A 17221-nucleotide genomic window follows, 5' to 3' on the forward strand; every position below is an offset into this window, starting at 1 on the left:
AGGCCGTCTTCCGCTCACGCCCCAACATCGTGCAGCCCGCCTCCAGTGGTGTCGCGACAGGCGTGAATGGAGGGACGAATGGAGACGTGTCGTCTTCAGCGATGAGAGTCGCTTCTGCCTTGGTGCCAATGATGGTCGTATGCGTGTTTGGCGCCGTGCAGGTGAGCGCCACAATCAGGACTGCATACGACCGAGGCACACAGGGCCAACACCCGGCATCATGGTGTGGGGAGCGATCTCCTACACTGGCCGTACACCACTGGTGATCGTCGAGGGGACACTGAATAGTGCACGGTACATCCAAACCGTCATCGAACCCATCGTTCTACCATTCCTAGACCGGCAAGGGAACTTGCTGTTCCAACAGGACAATGCACGTCCGCATGTATCCCGTGCCACCCAACGTGCTCTAGAAGGTGTAAGTCAACTACCCTGGCCAGCAAGATCTCCGGATCTGTCCCCCATTGAGTATGTTTGGGACTGGTTGAAGCGTCGTCTCACGCGGTCTGCACATCCAGCACGAACGCTGGTCCAACTGAGGCGCCAGGTGGAAATGGCATGGCAAGCCGTTCCACAGGACTACATCCAGCATCTCTACGATCGTCTCCATGGGAGAATAGCAGCCTGCATTGCTGCGAAAGGTGGATATACACTGAACTAGTGCCGACATTGTGCATGCTCTGTTGCCTGTGTCTATGTGCCTGTGGTTCTGTCGGTGTGATCATGTGATGTATGTGACCCCAGGAATGTGTCAATAAAGTTTCCCCTTCCTGGGACAATGAATTCACGGTGTTCTTATTTCAATTTCCAAGAGTGTAGATCGTCCATTGCAGCATCTTTGCCTTACGTATGACGTCATTGGTCAAAGCCGACGGGTAGTATGGGACACTAGAATTTATCCAGAAAAAGCATAACCTACAGTTCTCTCTGAATGAGAAGAATGTTATTGTGTTTTCGACGTCATGTTCACCTCGCGTGTTGTGATGACCACGCAAGTCAGCAGACAGCTCATTCAGTCTTCGGTGTTGCGTGTGGAGTTAAAACGACGTCACGTTTGCAGGGAGTCTCGTGAGAGGAGCGTTACTCCTAGACTAGGCGCAGCGGTTACTACATTATTATTGGAGAAGAGGTGTTACCGGGGTAACAGCGCCTCGCCCAGGCATTGGTCGGAGGATGGGTGCGGGAGTGGTGGTGGTGGTGGGCTTAGTGTGGCTGGCCGCGCGGACGCAGGGCAACCGCATCGTGGGCGGCGAGGTGGCCGACATCAGGGACTTCCCTTTCCTCGCGTCGCTGCAGCGGCGCCAGACGGGGCACAGCTGCGTGGCCAACATCGTCACGTACAGCTGGCTGGTCACCGCGGCGCACTGCGTCTACTCGGCATTGCCCAGCTATCCGAGCGAATACTCCGTCCTCGCCGGCGTCACCAACCTCACCCACGATGGCAACATGGAGGTGTGTACCCCTAGTCCACATCCTCATACGAGGGACGTATAATGAAACATATTTTTTTCTGAAAGCAAGTTGCTTCCATTCTGGTAATATCCAAGAATGATTGCCTATCGAAGTCGCGGGGTCCAAACTATGCATATCGAACGTGCGATCGTAAATCGATCATGCGACTCTGGTGGCGGGCATTGTGATCAGTTATTTGTGATGGTCATTTTTATCTGTTTCCCGTCGTTCCCTTAGTTGCTCTAAATTACATACATCCGCGAATTATTTGTGAATTGCTAGGGAATCCCAGACGATTTATGTGGTCAGTGAGTGGGATGTCTGGTGTTCTTGACGTTTCTTCGACGGATTCTCTCACATGGAAAAATGTAATTCCGTGTTTATCCAGCGTAGAAAATTGTTCGACTTTTTGTCGCAAATATGGAGTACTACTGGACGAGGAAAGAAGGGACTGTGTAGACTGTGGCGGTGCGAAGTGTGTAAAACTTCGTAAGAACAGTTCGATGCTAAAATACCGTTTACAATTTCATTGTGGACAGTGCGGAAAACAAACGAGTATCAGGAAGAATACATCTTTCGACTCTTCCAAATTATCCATCCATACCACGTAATGGACTTTCACAAGTTTCCAACACCGACGACGAGTAAGGTAAGTCGTCACCTTTGCAATTGAAAGTATTTTTGTAACGCTCTTCTTTCGTCGTTGCTGTAGCGACCACCGTAAACATACTCTTAACGGCCGCCACCAGAGTCACATGATCGATTTACGTCCGCGCGTTCGATATGAATCGCTTGGATACCGTAACTTCGATAGGTAATCATTCTTGGAAATTACCGCCTATCGAAGTCGCTGTGACCAATCGATGCACATCGAACGCGCGATTGTAAATCGATCATGCGACTCTGGTGGCGGGCGTTCTGCGTATGTTTACGGTGGTCACTACAGCAACGACAAAAGAAGAACGTTTCAAAAATACTTGTAATTACAAAGGAGACGACTTACCTTACTCATAGCCGGTGTTGTCGTCATTTGAAAGTCCGTGTGATCTGCACGCTACGGGAACAATTCCCTTTTTGCGATTAACTTTTCCCTGCAAACGCAACTTGTGGAAATAGAGGTACTGAAACAAGTACAGTTCGTCTCCTTGTCCTGGACGCCCTTCTCTTTTAATGGAAGACTTCACAGATTTCCATAGCCGCTCGATGTTCTGAGTGTGTACACTGGGGTCATCCGAAGACACGAACTATGAGTGGTTGACGAACGTTACAGGATAATTTAGTAATCGCGAAAGCCTTACGGAGATGATAGATAAAGTTCAGCGGAAGACTCTGCAAGAGAAACGATCAGTAGCTCGGTACAGGCTTTTGTTGAAGTTTCGAGAACATGTAGAACTCATGGTCGAATCCTTCTGCTCTGAGTGTCTTGTAGGACTGAAACCCGTCTGTAATGACTTTACTACCAGGCAGTATCAAGTGCTTTATCAGACCCACTAAGGTGACCTTGTCTCTGGACAATACTGTGACAACGAAACACTTCCGGGACTCTTGTTCTATTCCGGCGAATACCAAATATGATCGATTTCACTCTTTGAAGGTCGTCGTCTCTGCTTCTTCCTTCTTGCTGTATGAGATTTGTCCACTTCAACAACTTTACTATGTCCACCAACAGGTACACCGTCGGTCGTCACTACCACATAACACACTTCTCTGCAAAACCTGAAGTAGTCGCACACGGTAGTAGCAAATAGGTTAGTTTCCGATGCTGTTACTTGCAAAGTGCACTCTCTAATCCAGCAAGATAGAAGAATTACGCTGGTCTGGATGGATAATTTGGAAGAGTCGAAAGATGTATTCTTCCTGATACTCGTTCGTTTTCCGCATTGTCCGCAATGAAATTGTAACTGTATTTCAGCATGGAAACTCTTCTTGCAAAGCTTTACACACTTCGCACCACCACAGTCTACGCGGTCCCTCCTTTTCCCGTCCGGTAGTACTCCATATCTGCAATAAAAGTGAAACAATTTTCTACGCTGGATAAGTGTGGAATTAGAGTTTTCCATGTGAGACAATCCGCCGACGCAACTTCAAGAACACCAGACATCCCACTCACTACCGACATACATCGTCTGAGTTTCCCTAGCGACTCACAAATAATTCGTGGAGGTATGTAACTTACAGCACCTAACAGATAAAACTGACGATCACAAATAATTGATCATAACGCCCGCCACCAGTCGCTTGATCTATTTACAATCGCACGTTCGATATGCTATGTTTGGATGGTTCAAATGGCACTGAGCACTATGGGATTTAACATCTGGGGTCATCACTCCTCCAGAACTTAGAACTACTAAAACCTGACTAACCTAAGGAGATCACACACATCCATGCCCGATGCAGGATTCGAACCTGCGACCGTAGCAGTCTCGCGGTTCCGGACTGAAGCGCCTAGAACCGCTCGGCCACCGCGGCCGGCCATCGTTCGAACCCCGCGACTTCGATAGGCAATCATTCTTGGAAATTACCTCCATTCTGGATTCCAATATACTATATTATTCCCCACTCGTTTGGCTGCAAAATCTATTTTTCAATATAATCTCCGTTCAAATCGACTGCTTTACGCCACCTACTTGGGAGGGCATGTATGCCCGCATAGACGTCGGAGACAACGCCTTGTTGCATCAATAACCTACCCACCATCAACCTAGTGCTTCCTTCAGAGTGCATCATTTATTGACCCAAACAGATGGAATGTGCGAGATCTGTGCGGAAGGATTGTTCAGGAAGAACAGTCCAGCGAAGTTTTGTGAACTCCTCTCGGGCGCGCAGACTTGTGTGCGGGCCTGCACTGTCATGGAGAAGGTGAAGTACGTTCACATTTTTGAGGAGAGGAACACATTGAAGTAGCTTCTTCAATGTCCTGAGGGTAGCACAATCCACTTCAGAATTGATCGTTGTACGATGATGGAAGACACAAATAGAGTAACGCATGTCCTAGAAGACCGTCGCCATGACTTTACCGGCTCCGATTGCGGCTTTGGAGTTTTTCTTTCGAGGCGAGGTAGAGTGGCGCAGCTCAATGGACTGCTGTTTTCTTTCCAGTTCGAAGTGATGAACCCATATTTCATCACCTGTGACGAGTTTCGACGATAAATTGTCATGATCAGCCTCGTAACGCGCAAGGAAATCCTCACAGATGGTCCTTTATTCCACTTTATGGTCTTCTATTAGACGGCGAGGAACCTAGCGTGCACAAACCTTTGAGTACCCCGACTGGAGGACGAGTGTGTCAGCACTACTAAGAGAGACGTCCAGATGTACAGCGACGTGTTTGATTCTGATCCGTCGATCACCTCGAATGAGAGTGTCCGCACGTTCCAACATCAGGACTCACAGCTGTGTGCGGGAGGCCGGCATGCTGAAGATCAGACACGTTTGCGCGACCTTGTTGCGATGATTACAGACGCCTCGCACAACGACTCACGGCGCTTTTGCTCACTGCCAGTCTTCAACATCCACGATGATCTTGTTTTCCACCATAAGAAACTCAATGACAGCTCTCTGCTTGGAACGCACCTATGCTACAGACGCCATTTTGAATGCTACGTATTGCACGGCCACCTCTCGGACCTTCATGAAACTACAGCGGCTGAAGCCAAATATTCCTCAATGACCCAAAACAAATTCTGATTTTTTTCAACCGAAACTGGCCGAGAAAAAAGTATATTACCTTACTTATTTAACACCCCTCGTATGTACTCTGCAGCCAAATGTCAGATTCCACCCATCTGCCGTGACGTCATGAGTTTACAATGCGAAGGATCTAATCAGCCTGCAATTAAATGTTATCCGTGGTTGTCTTGATAACTGATGTAAATTATGATGTTTTAAAACTATGCTCTTTATTCCAAATATGTTGTCGTTAACGAGAGTGTGGTTAGGATTGAATCAAGGGCACAGCTTAAATTGTTGTTAGAGAAACTAGTAGCGATTATATTGGCATTCTAAGGTGAAAGAAAATTATGCACCACGAAGGAATAACGCAACATCGAAGACTGAATGAGCCGTCTACTGACTTAATCAAGAGAAAAAGTTTCACAAACTGCGCAAGTCAATAACGCGTCGCTTCTCATCTGGCCCTTGTGCAAGTAATTATTCGGCTTGCCTTTGATGACAGAGCTGTTAGATGTCCCCCTGATTATCGCACCAAATTCTGTCCAATTGGAGCGCCAGATCGTCAAAATCCGAGCTGCTTCTAGGGCCCTGCCCATAATGCTTAAAACATCCTCAATTGGAGAGATATCCGGCTACCTTACTCGCCAAGACAGAGTTTGACAAGCACGATGACAAGCAGAAGAAACTCTCGCTGTGTGCGGGCCGCCGTTATCTTGCTGAAATGTAAGTCGTGGAAGGACTGCTATGTAGGACAACCGAACGGGGCAGAGAATATCGTCGACGTTCCCCTGTGCTGTAAGGGATGATGACCAGAGGGGTCCTCATATGAAGAGGTATGGCACCCCAGACTGTCATTTCTCGTTGACGGACCTTATGGAGGCCGACTGTCAGCTTCGTAACCCATAGCTGTCAGGGGCATCTCCAGACATGTCCTCGCTGTCCATCGGGACTCAGTTCGAAGCGGGACTCATCACGGAAAACAATTCTACTCCAGTCAATGAGATTCCAGGGTGAATGTGCCCGACGCCACTGAAAACGGGCTTGTCGGTGTACAGAGGCCGCATCAAAAACGACCACAATCGGCGCATCAGGCATCACAAAGACAGAAAAAGTAGAACGTAAAATAGCAGTCGGCGCAACGTACGCCGTGTTGTCAACTGGCTATTAATGGTCCTTGTTATCACTGAAGCACCAGCTGCAATACGAACCGCCGGCCGCCGTGGCCGAGCGGTTCTAAGCGCTTCACTCCGGAACAGCGCTGCTGCTACGGTCGCAGCTTCGAATCCTGCCTCCGGCATGGATGTGTGTGATGTCCTTAGTTAGTTTTAATTAGCTCTAAGTCTAGTGGACTGATGACCTTAGGTGTTAAGCTCCATAGTGCTCAGAGCCATTTGAACCATTTGCAATACGGATCGGTGATAACGATGAATCAGGGACCCTGAATGCCTCTCTGACAACTGCTTGGGCCTCACGCTAAGTCGTTTTCGTTCTGGACGCTGTGTTCTACATCTACATCTACAACTACATTTATACTCCGCAAGCCACCCAACGGTGTTTGGCGGAGTGCACTTTACATGCTACTGTCAATACCTCCCTTTCCTGTTCCAGTCGCGTGTGGTTCGCCGGATGAACGAGTGCCGGAAAGCCTCCGTGCGCGCTCGAATCTCTCTAAATTTACATTCGTGATCTCCTCGGGAGGTATAAGTAGGGGAAAGCAATAAATTCGATACCTCATCCAGAAACGCACCCTCTCGTAACCTGGACAGCAAGTTACACCGCGATGCAGAGCGCCTCTCTTGCATAGTCTGCCACTTGAGTTTGCTAAACATCTCCGTAACGCTATCACGCTTACCAAAAAACCCTGTGACGAAACGCGCCGCTCTCCTTTGGATCTTCTGTATCTCCTATGTCAAACCGACCTGGTACAGATCCCACACTGATGAGCAATACTCAAGTATAGGTCGAACGAGTGTTTTGCATCCACCTCCTTTGTTGATGGACTACATTTTCTAAGGACTCTCCCAATGAATCTCAACCTGGCACCCGACTAACCAACAATTAATTTTATATGATCAGTCCACTTTAAATCGTTCCGTACGCATACTCCCAGATATTTTACAGAAGTAACTGCTACCAGTGTTTGTTCCGCTATCATGTAATCATACAATAAAGGATCCTTCTTTCTATGTATTCGCAATACATTACATTTGTCTATGTTAAGGGTCAGTTGCCACTCCCTGCACCAAGTGGCTATCCGCTGCAGATGTTCCTGCATTTCGCTGCAATTTTCTAATGCAGCAACTTCTCTGTATACTACTGCATTATCTGCGAAAAGCCGCATGGAACTTCCGATACTATCTACTAGGTCATTTATATATATTGTGAAAAGCAAAGGTCCCATAACACTCCCCTGTGGCATGCCAGAGGTTTCTTAAACGTCTGTAGACGTCTCTCCGTTGAGACCAACATGCTGTGTTCTGCTTGTTAAAAACTCTACTATGGTTCCCCCATTCCTGCCAACAGTGTCGAGTAGTTGCATCAGTCCTATTCAAATGCCGACCACTTCGCCGACTACTCTCACCGGCTTCTTTGAGTTCAACTATACATCCTCCTCAGATGATGACATCTGCGGTTATTGTTCATGCACCTATCTGCGAAACATAATTACTATCCATCTGAGTCACGGAATGAAATTCACAACGATTTTTATGCGCTGGTGTAATTGTGCTGCAGCGTCAAATATTCATGCATGAGCCACCAAAGTTTACAAGTTACATTTTTCGTCAGTACCTGTATGAATATCTTTTTGTGACCAATTTGCATAACTCCTTCGTGGTGCGTCCTTTTTCCCTTGTTCTTAGAGCGTATTTATATTCCTGTTGTCGCAAATATTTGGCGTTTCTTTCCGTACTTGGCACAATTTCCTAGGATAGAGTTAGGCAGGAATCTAAGAGTACAGTTTAAATTGCTGCGAGTGAGACGATTAGTGATTATGATTGTAATGTTATTTCATACAATTATTTGCTTGTTTTTGTAATGTGGCTCGTTTATTGATTAACAGGTTAGGCATGAACCCAACTGTGTACCTCAGCTGTTGTGAGTGAAACGAATAGTGATCTTACTTATAATCATGGTTCTGGCAAACATTTAGCTGTATTTTTTGTTTCTTGAATTTCTCGGTTTTTTTTTCGAATATAACGTTGTGGAGGTGTGAGTATTTTAAATGCATTTTTTACGGTTTTTGTGCCGTTAGCAGTAGCTCACTCTTGTGGTGGGTGTTTCTGTTCTTTATATGGTTTGTGATAATGGTTGATTTGAATTGGATCTAGTCTTCAGTAGTTATTGGTTATTTATTGGTTTTTGTTCTTTGAGCAGTTTGTTTTTGCTTGCAGTTTGTTGCTTTGGAGTAGTGTTTGAATATTTTATGGTATACAATACGGTTGTGTGTTTGTGTAATATGTTTTATAACCAGCTTAAATTAATTTGGAGTTTTTTGTAGTTTGTATGAGCTTTTTCATTCAATGTGAGATTGTAGTTTGTCGGTGGAGGAGAAATCTCTTTGAAATGAGGGTTTTCACATATTTGTTTAGTTTCGTTTTGGGGCTGGAATTTATCGATTTGTGCGTTTCAGCTATATAGACCTAGTTAAAATTGCGATACTGGCTTTTCTGGTTGTGTTTGTTTTTTTTTTTTTTTTTTTTTTTTTTTTTTTTTTTTTTTTTTTTTTTTGCACCATTGACTTCGTTTGAGCTACGTAGGTCAAGCGAGATATTCGAGTCCAGTTATGTGTCTAAACATCACCACAGCTGCATGGGATCCTATACACTCCAGCTTTTTCCAATGGTTTCAAGCGTCCTTGGCAGGCTTAAGGTATTCCTGTATCTTCCTCGTGGGCTTGTAAATTACGGTAATATTCCGCTTCGTCAAGATCCTCCCTATTCTTTCCGTTACATTTTTAACAAATGGCAGGAAAACCTCAGATTTTGTGGGTACCACCAAAAGAACTGTTTCTAAACGTTTGGAAGAGCACAAGGGAAATTGTAGAAGAGGAGAAACGGAACGATCAGCTGTTGCGGAGCATGCTTTCCAGCCAGGGAACCACAATATTCGTTTCGAGGAGACGCAAATACTAGCGACCACAAGCGGATATTACGAAAGGCTCTACAGGGAGGCAATCGAAATCGCTAAACACCCAAATAATTTCAACCGAAAGGAGGAGGGCGTGAAATTAAACGGTATATGGATGCCGGTGTTAAAGAAGATGTGTATCACCCGTCCACTACTGGGTGATGGCAACGGCGATCGACGGCGACGGACAGCGGCCAATTGCACTGACGTTTTCAAAACACGTGACGTCACGCCGCGGCGCGGGAGCGCGTGGACACGGAATTTAGCGGCAGTCAGTAGGGTGTGTTGGACCTTCCATCGATCCACGGACCCCTTGAAGATGTCTCCCGCAGTCGGAGACGAAACGTTGGGAATCACCACAGAATTCATCAACCGACCACGGCATAACAGCCCGGATAATTATAATGGACATGATATTTCCGGCCGTGAAAGTCCTAGAACTTAGAACTACTTAAACGTAACTAACCTAAGGACATCACACACATCCATACCCGAGGCAGGATTCAAACCTGCGACAGTAGCGGTCGCACGCTTCCAGACTGTAGCGCCTAGAACCGCTCGGCCACTCTGGCCGGCTGTCTTTTTTTTTTTTTTTTTTTTTTTTGTGGCATCACGTAATGCTAGTTTCATATCTTCTTTGCAGAAGTGTACAAATTCATAGATTCACAACCACTTCCGCCTCGTTTGCGTCCTCTCGGCACTGTCCATTAAGACCGATCGTTTGACAAAACAGACAGTAGTTGGTCGGTATCCGTTTGGACCGTGTACTCAGTGACATACCACCGTAGAGCCCAGTATACTGTGGAGAAATTGTGTGATAAGATTTCATGCACTCATTCTTTGTTTCTTGATCAGAAATATCTTTCCATAATTGATCTGATGTCATCACATAGGAAAAAGTGCCTTTTATGCTATCGAGTAAATGAAACAGTGTGCTTTCACTTTTCTGATACGATATTTTGTCCACAGTACACCAATGGAGGAAGGTGATCGGTTGTCAGATGTGTCTCGGCGCTAATCAGTCCCTCTCGCTGATGGTCCGTGTCAGAAAAATCTGTAGATGGTTTCTCAAGATGCTTTTGTGTCTTTAGTGTAGATTATTCCCAAGCAAACCCCCTCATCTTTTGTTCACTTAGTAGTATAATGTACACATTCCGATGAAAAGTATACGGGCACCCCTATGTAAAGCGGGATTGACAAACAGATGTCAGGAGAGACGGACCCTCTAATGTAAATGAGAAGTACACTCATGCTCATAAATTAAGGACAATGCTGATACATGGTGAAACGACGCTCTGGTGGGCGGTTTGCGGGATCAAATCACCTCGGGGTATGTCCATGCGGTGCATTTGACCTGCGGCCGTCGCACGGTGGCGCTGTCAGCAGTCCACATACGCAGAAGTGTGTTGGTGCATGTCAGAGTACGGTGCAGACGTTTTCATACGTGCTAATGGTGACTGTGTGTCGAAAATGGCTCAAAGAACACATATTGATGACCTTATGAAGGGTAGAATACTAGGGCGACTGGATGCTGGTCAAACACAGCAAGTTGTAGCACGAATCCTCCGTGTGCCACGAAGTGTGATCTCAAGATTATGGCAACGATTCCAGCAGACAGGAAACGTGTCAAGGCGCTACAGTACGGGACGTCCACAGTGTACAACACCACAATAAGACCGATATCTCACCATCAGTGCCCGCACAGGGCCACGGAGTACTGCAGGTAGCCTTGCTCGGGACCTTACCACAGCCACTGGAGCAGTTATCTCCAGACACACAGTCTACAGACGACTGAACAGACATGGTTTATTCGCCCGGAGACCTGCAAGGTGCATTCCACTGACCCCTGGTCACAGGAGAGCCCGTAAAACCTAGCGTCAAGAACACAGTACATGGTTATTGAAACAGTGGTCCCAGGTTATGTTCACGGACGAGTCTAGGTATAGTCTGAACAGTGATTCTCGCAGGGTTTTTATCTGGCATGAATCAGGAACCAGGTACCAACCCTTTAATGTCCTTGCAAGGGACCTGTATGGAGGTCGTGGTTTGATGGTATGGGGTGGGATTATGATTGGTGCACGTACACCCCTGCATGTCTGTGACAGAGGAACTGTAACAGGTTAGGTGTGTCGGAACGTCATTTTGCACCATTATGTCCACCTTTTCAGGGGTGCAGTGGGTCCCACCTTCCTCCAGATGAATGATAACGCACGGCTCCACCGAGCTGCCATCGTGGAGTAGTACCTTGAAACTGAAGATATCAGGTGAATGGAGTGGCCTGCCTGCTCTCCAGACCTAAGCCCCATCGAGCACGTCTGGGATGCTCTCGGTCGACGTATCGCTGCGCGCCTTCAAGCCCCTAGGACACTTCAGGAGCTCCGACCGGCACTAGTGCAAGAATGGAGGCTATACCCCAGCAGCTGCTCGGCCACCTGATCCAGAGTATGCCAACCCGTTGTGCGGCCTGAAACTGAAGATATCAGGTGAATGGAGCGGCCTACCTGCTCTCCAGACCTAAGCCCCATCGAGCACGTCTGGGATGCTCTCGGTCGACGTATCGCTGCTCGCCTTCAAGCCCCTAGGACACTTCAGGAGCTCCGACCGGCACTGGTGCAAGAATGGAGGCTATACCCCAGCAGCTGCTCGGCCACCTGATCCAGAGTATGCCAACCCGTTGTGCGGCCTGAAACTGAAGATATCAGGTGAATGGAGCGGCCTACCTGCTCTCCAGACCTAAGCCCCATCGAGCACGTCTGGGATGCTCTCGGTCGACGTATCGCTGCTCGCCTTCAAGCCCCTGGGACACTTCAGGAGCTCCGACCGGCACTGGTGCAAGAATGGAGGCTATACCCCAGCAGCTGCTCGGCCACCTGATCCAGAGTATGCCAACCCGTTGTGCGGCCTGAAACTGAAGATATCAGGTGAATGGAGTGGCCTACCTGCTCTCCAAACCTAAGCCCCATCGAGCACGTCTGGGATGCTCTCGGTCGACGTATCGCTGCGCGCCTTCAAGCCCCTAGGACACTTCAGGAGCTCCGACCGGCACTGGTGCAAGAATGGAGGCTGTGCCCCAGCAGCTGCTCGGCCACCTGATTCAGAATATGCCAACCCTGCTAAGAAAGTGATTGCTTTTGCTGATATGACTTGCAATAACGACTGCGCGAAACGCCGCTATCTCGTTAGGGGTGCTACGGCAGACACCCTCCCGAGCTCCCCGACGACTTCTTGAGCCCTCGGCTGTGATGGGTTCCAGGCTGTCAAAAGAACTGTCGTGTGTGCATTCGCGGACGAGAGAAAGGCTGAGACAAGTTCGAGTGAACAAGAATGGACTCGTCCCGTCGGTCGTTTCCGTAGTATAGCGGTTATCACGTCTGCTTCACACGAAGAAGGTCCCCGGTTCGATCCCGGGCGGGAACAGTATTTTCCTGATCATATCCCACATTGATGTCGGGGCACATGCGCAAGAAACAGTAGCACTTGTGTTTCGGGACGGTTTTATCAACTTATCACCAATACCTTGGACTTACAGATCTGTGCCGTGTGTGTTCCCTATGTGCCTATGCTATTTGCGCCCGTTTTGTGTAGTTCCATGTTGTGTGGCACCACATTCTACAATTATTCTTGGTTATGAGCATGAGTGTAGTATATTGTCAGTAGACAAGCAGTAACAGCAGGATATGTCGGGAAGCAAAGCTCAGTGACTTCGAATTTGGATCAGTTACTGGATGTCATCTGAGCAGAAGCTACCCAGGTCGACAGGTTTGTGTAGCTAAACCCAGACCTGGCAGTCCACATACGCCGACGGACAGGCCCGTCGAGCATTGCGGAGGCTGGTTGTAAAAAATCGCGTGAAATCAGCGGAAGCGATTACTTCTGAGTTCCAGAGACCTACCAGGAGTCCAGGAACATTATGATTGTGAGCAGAGATTATAAAGAAATGGGATACAATGATCGACGAACCTCTCATAAGCCACACGTATCTGCAGTCGATGTTATGTTACGCTTGAGGTGGCGTGAACAGCGACTCCGCTGGACGGGGCATGACTAGAAACGAATGATTTGGAGTGAGGAATCGCGCTGTACGCTGTGGCAATCCGACGAAATGTTTGGATTTGGCGGACGTCTGGGAAAGTTACTTGCCATGGTGTATAATGCCAACAGTGACGAACGGAGGTGGCGGTGTTAATTTGCAGGGGCGGTTTTTTTTTTGTGTGAGTACTGTGTGGTCGCCTTACTGCGTTTGGGAAACGCTAAAAGTACAACGATATGAACACATTTTACAGGAATGCGTTGTATACAGTAGAGGAGCAGGTCGGAGATGATGTTTGTTTATATCACCATGGCAACGTAACCTGTCGCAAACGATGATGATGATGTAGGTATTTGATTTTTGGGGCGCTCAGCTGCACAGTTATCAGCGCCCGTACAAATTCCCCAAACTTCACGCAGTCCAGTCTCGCCATTTTTGCCAATGAAGGTAAAATGATGAGGACAACAGAACCACCCAGTCCCCGGGGACCGTAAAGTAGCATCTTTAGGACAATGGTCTATCGACTACGACACTGCTGAACTGGACTAGTTTGCCCGGAGTCCCGATCTGAACCGGATCGAATACCTTTGGGATGAGTTAGACCATCGACATGACTGCAGAACGCCTGCCGGGGTGGCCGAGCGGTTCTAGGCGCTACAGTCTGGAACTGCGCGGCCGCTACGGTCGCAGGTTCGAATCCTGCCTCGGGGATGGATGTGTATGATGTCCTTAGGTTAGTTAGGTTTAAGTAGTTCTAAATTCTAGAGGACTGATGACCTTAGAAGTTAAGTCCCATAGTGCTCAGAGCCATTTGAACCATATTTTTTGACAGCAGAACCGAGCACCCAAACTTTTCTGTTATTGGATCCTAAAAGGAAGGGGCTGCCGTTCCTCCACAGACACTCAGACACTCAGACTGAAAGTTACCCAACAATGCCCAAAAGGTCGTAAAGGCAGAGGGTGGACACACCCCACATTAATGTCTAGTAATAGGTGCCCAGATAGTTTTGATTGATAGTATCCATATACATTCCTAACTTCATCTTCATCTTCTCTTCAGGTATTAGGCAAGAATTGTCTGTTACGGTACCCATCTCTGTCGGAGTCTTCCTCTGTCTCTTCTCCCATGGCACTTAAAATTTCTTGTCTTTAAGGGAAGTCTCTCACTCTCTATTCTTTGTAGATGTTCATTCTATTTTCTACTGTAATCTCGAATTTTATCATTGAGGCTAAAGATTTGCCGTTCTTCTGTAATATCTTGATTTCTTAGCCAGTCTTCTCTTGTGCAACACCTCTAAGGAATTTTATTTTTGTGCCTGAATCCGGCTTTCTTGCTTCTTGGTAATCACCCATGTCTCAGTTCCATAGAGCAGTGTGGGAACTGCAACAGTTTTGTAAAATTTAATTTGAGTTTCTTTCCTAGTTTTGTTTTTTTAGGTTTCTGTTAATTGTTCCATATACTTGGCGGAATTTACTAAGCTTCAATATCTCTGCTGTAGCCTTATGTCCTTTCACATCCGAGATAGTTTAAATGGTTTACTTGCTCTAAAATCTTCTGATCTATCACTATTTTGGTTCTGACTGGTTCTTTTCCCAAGAAGGCCATTGTCTTAGTTTTTCCTTTTGAAATTTCCATGTTAAAGTTTGCACTTATTTGTTTTAGCAAGTAGATTCCTTTCTGAAGGTCATCTTCCTTATCTGCTAGGATCACTGCATCATCGGCATATAGTAAATTATTGTCACGATCAATCTCATGACGCGCAAGCAGTTCCGCACAGATGGTCCTTTGTCGCTATGGTCTTTGTGTGAAGGGGACGTTTACTACCTTTGGCCCGAAAAAAGCCTGTTCTTTGAAAATTTTTTTCTCTGGATGTGTTATACACATCAAAGTCAAATTAGGTCAAAATATTTACTGATATTTCCTCTACAAACGGGAATTTTTTCGACCGGAAAAGTCTAAAAGCAAAGGCGGAAGTGCCGTCGGAACGATACAAAATTTCCATCTAGACCTCCACGCGCGGTATGTCACAGGTCAGCCGGCTAGTCTGAAATCAAACTTGAGTTGACGTCAGCGAAGTATATAAGATTATTTAGGAGTTGTACCTCGCTTGCGTTATTTGAACTATAGGAAACAAAATGGCGGCCATTTAAAAAAGTAGGCTTTCTTTCAACGATTTTTCGACTTCGTCGGCCAAGTAAAAATATTTATAGTTGATAGATCGGAATAAAAGTGGTACAACTTCAAGACAATTTAGTTTGCTTCGTCGGAAACAAAAAATCATGCCGATCGGTTCAGTAGATTTGAAGTTACCATATTGCGCGATAAAAAAACGTCATTTAGAGAAAAACGCATTTGAAGTTCTGACTACATATAAATGCAATATTATGCAACTTACGTTCAATCTGCTATCCCACGTTCATAAACTAGTCCTTCCTCTTACGCACAGAGGGCGTTCTGCTTGATCTGGGCCATCTTGCGCTGCTCCAGAGCCGCTCGTACGGCCGGTGACAAGCGGTTTTCGGCCGCTTGAATCCGGTGGTCGTCCGAATGCTTGGCGAACTACGTCGAATAGAGTCCCAGGGTGACGTCCATCGTTGTCATGGTCTTCAGAATTGCTGAATAGCCTTCGTTGAAGCTGCTTACTGCCAGGAAAGTCGCAAGCTCCACAGTCTTCGCACCAAAATGCAAATGCTTGGGGGCTAACTTCCAAACACAGCCGTTCAAACTTTCATTTGAATTTTGTGTGTTTCCTCCAAAGCACCGGTACAATATTTTGTCCTCCGAAAGAAAGAAACTGGTGCGTGAAAAGGGCCAATTTCAGGCAGTGCTTTTTTTTTTGTTCAACCGCGAATGACAAACATTTCCGTTCCGTATTCGGAAAAACTGTTTCAGGGGTGGATTCTAAACACTTTTATGGATCCAAAAATGCAATTGAAAAAATCGATTTTTTGAACCAAAAGACAGTAAACCTCCCCTTAACTGGAGTGGAACCCAGCGGGCATACACCTTTGAGTAGTTCATCTCATGGAGGAGTTTGTCAGAATTACCAACAGAGACGTTCAGTTGCGCAGCGAGGTGTTTGATTGTGATCCATCAATCACTTCAAATGAGAACTTCCGCACGTCCGGACATTGCAGGAGTCTCAGCTACGTGTGGCCGGCCAGCACGCAGGAACTCGGACGGGTTTGCACGACCATGTTCCGACTATGACAGATGCCTCTCCCAACGACTCACCGTGCTTTTTTTCACTACCAAATCTTCGTAGACATTTCGGAAGCGCCTATGAACATTTATGATGCTCTAGCTTTCTTGCAAAACAAACTTAGTGGCTGTTCTTTGGTTAGAACGCACCTTCGTTACAGACTCCCTTTTGAAGGCTGCATACAGTATGCATACTGTGTGGCCATCTGCCAGAACTTAATTGAAACATGGGACTTAGGGAAAGGCAGGATTCGAAGCAGACTGGGCCTTACTCAGTTACCGTTGGTTGCTCAGGTTTTTTTTATATATATACTAACGTACATTTTATTTGAAGCCAATTGCAAATAAGGTTGACAATAAGGAACAGTTATCAAATTTGACTGTTAAGACACAATGTCTAAATAAAAAAATTCTTTAGCAACTTTCACTCGCAGCTGAAGGCCTTATCGACAAGAAATTCAAATCACTTGTCGGCTGAAGACCTCAATTGTAGTAACTCAAAATTAAAATTGTTTTATAAAAAACAATCATCACAATCTGATCAAACCAAGAGAGAAGTGGGCCTCAGGCAGTGCTCCAAGGATCGGCCTGGGAAAGCCTCTCAACTTCGTAAGCGATGAGACAGGAAGCCGAGAGTTGTATTCGCTTAACCGGATTGCAACTCAAACGCAGACCAACACTCTTGCAAAATGTACCTAACCTCTGATAACCAATACAACGCTCGAATAACCCAG

General features: G+C 46.6%; 1 protein-coding gene and 1 non-coding gene across 2 annotated transcripts in view; both read left to right on the top strand.

Moving 5' to 3' along the window:
• Nucleotides 1-1173: 1173 nt before the first annotated feature.
• The window catches only part of LOC126204305 (trypsin 3A1-like), a 133822-nt gene continuing 117774 nt past the window's right edge, over nucleotides 1174-17221 (top strand). The window contains exon 1 of the mRNA XM_049938691.1: nucleotides 1174-1452. Within this exon, the coding sequence (XP_049794648.1) occupies nucleotides 1174-1452 (279 nt within the window). The remainder of the gene's footprint in view (nucleotides 1453-17221) is intronic.
• Nucleotides 12600-12672, top strand: Trnav-cac (transfer RNA valine (anticodon CAC)). The gene has a single exon. It is a non-coding gene; the product is annotated as a tRNA-Val (tRNA).

This window comes from Schistocerca nitens, chromosome 9, assembly GCF_023898315.1.
Source record: "Schistocerca nitens isolate TAMUIC-IGC-003100 chromosome 9, iqSchNite1.1, whole genome shotgun sequence".
In the NCBI taxonomy this organism is placed as follows: Eukaryota; Metazoa; Arthropoda; class Insecta; order Orthoptera; family Acrididae; genus Schistocerca; species Schistocerca nitens.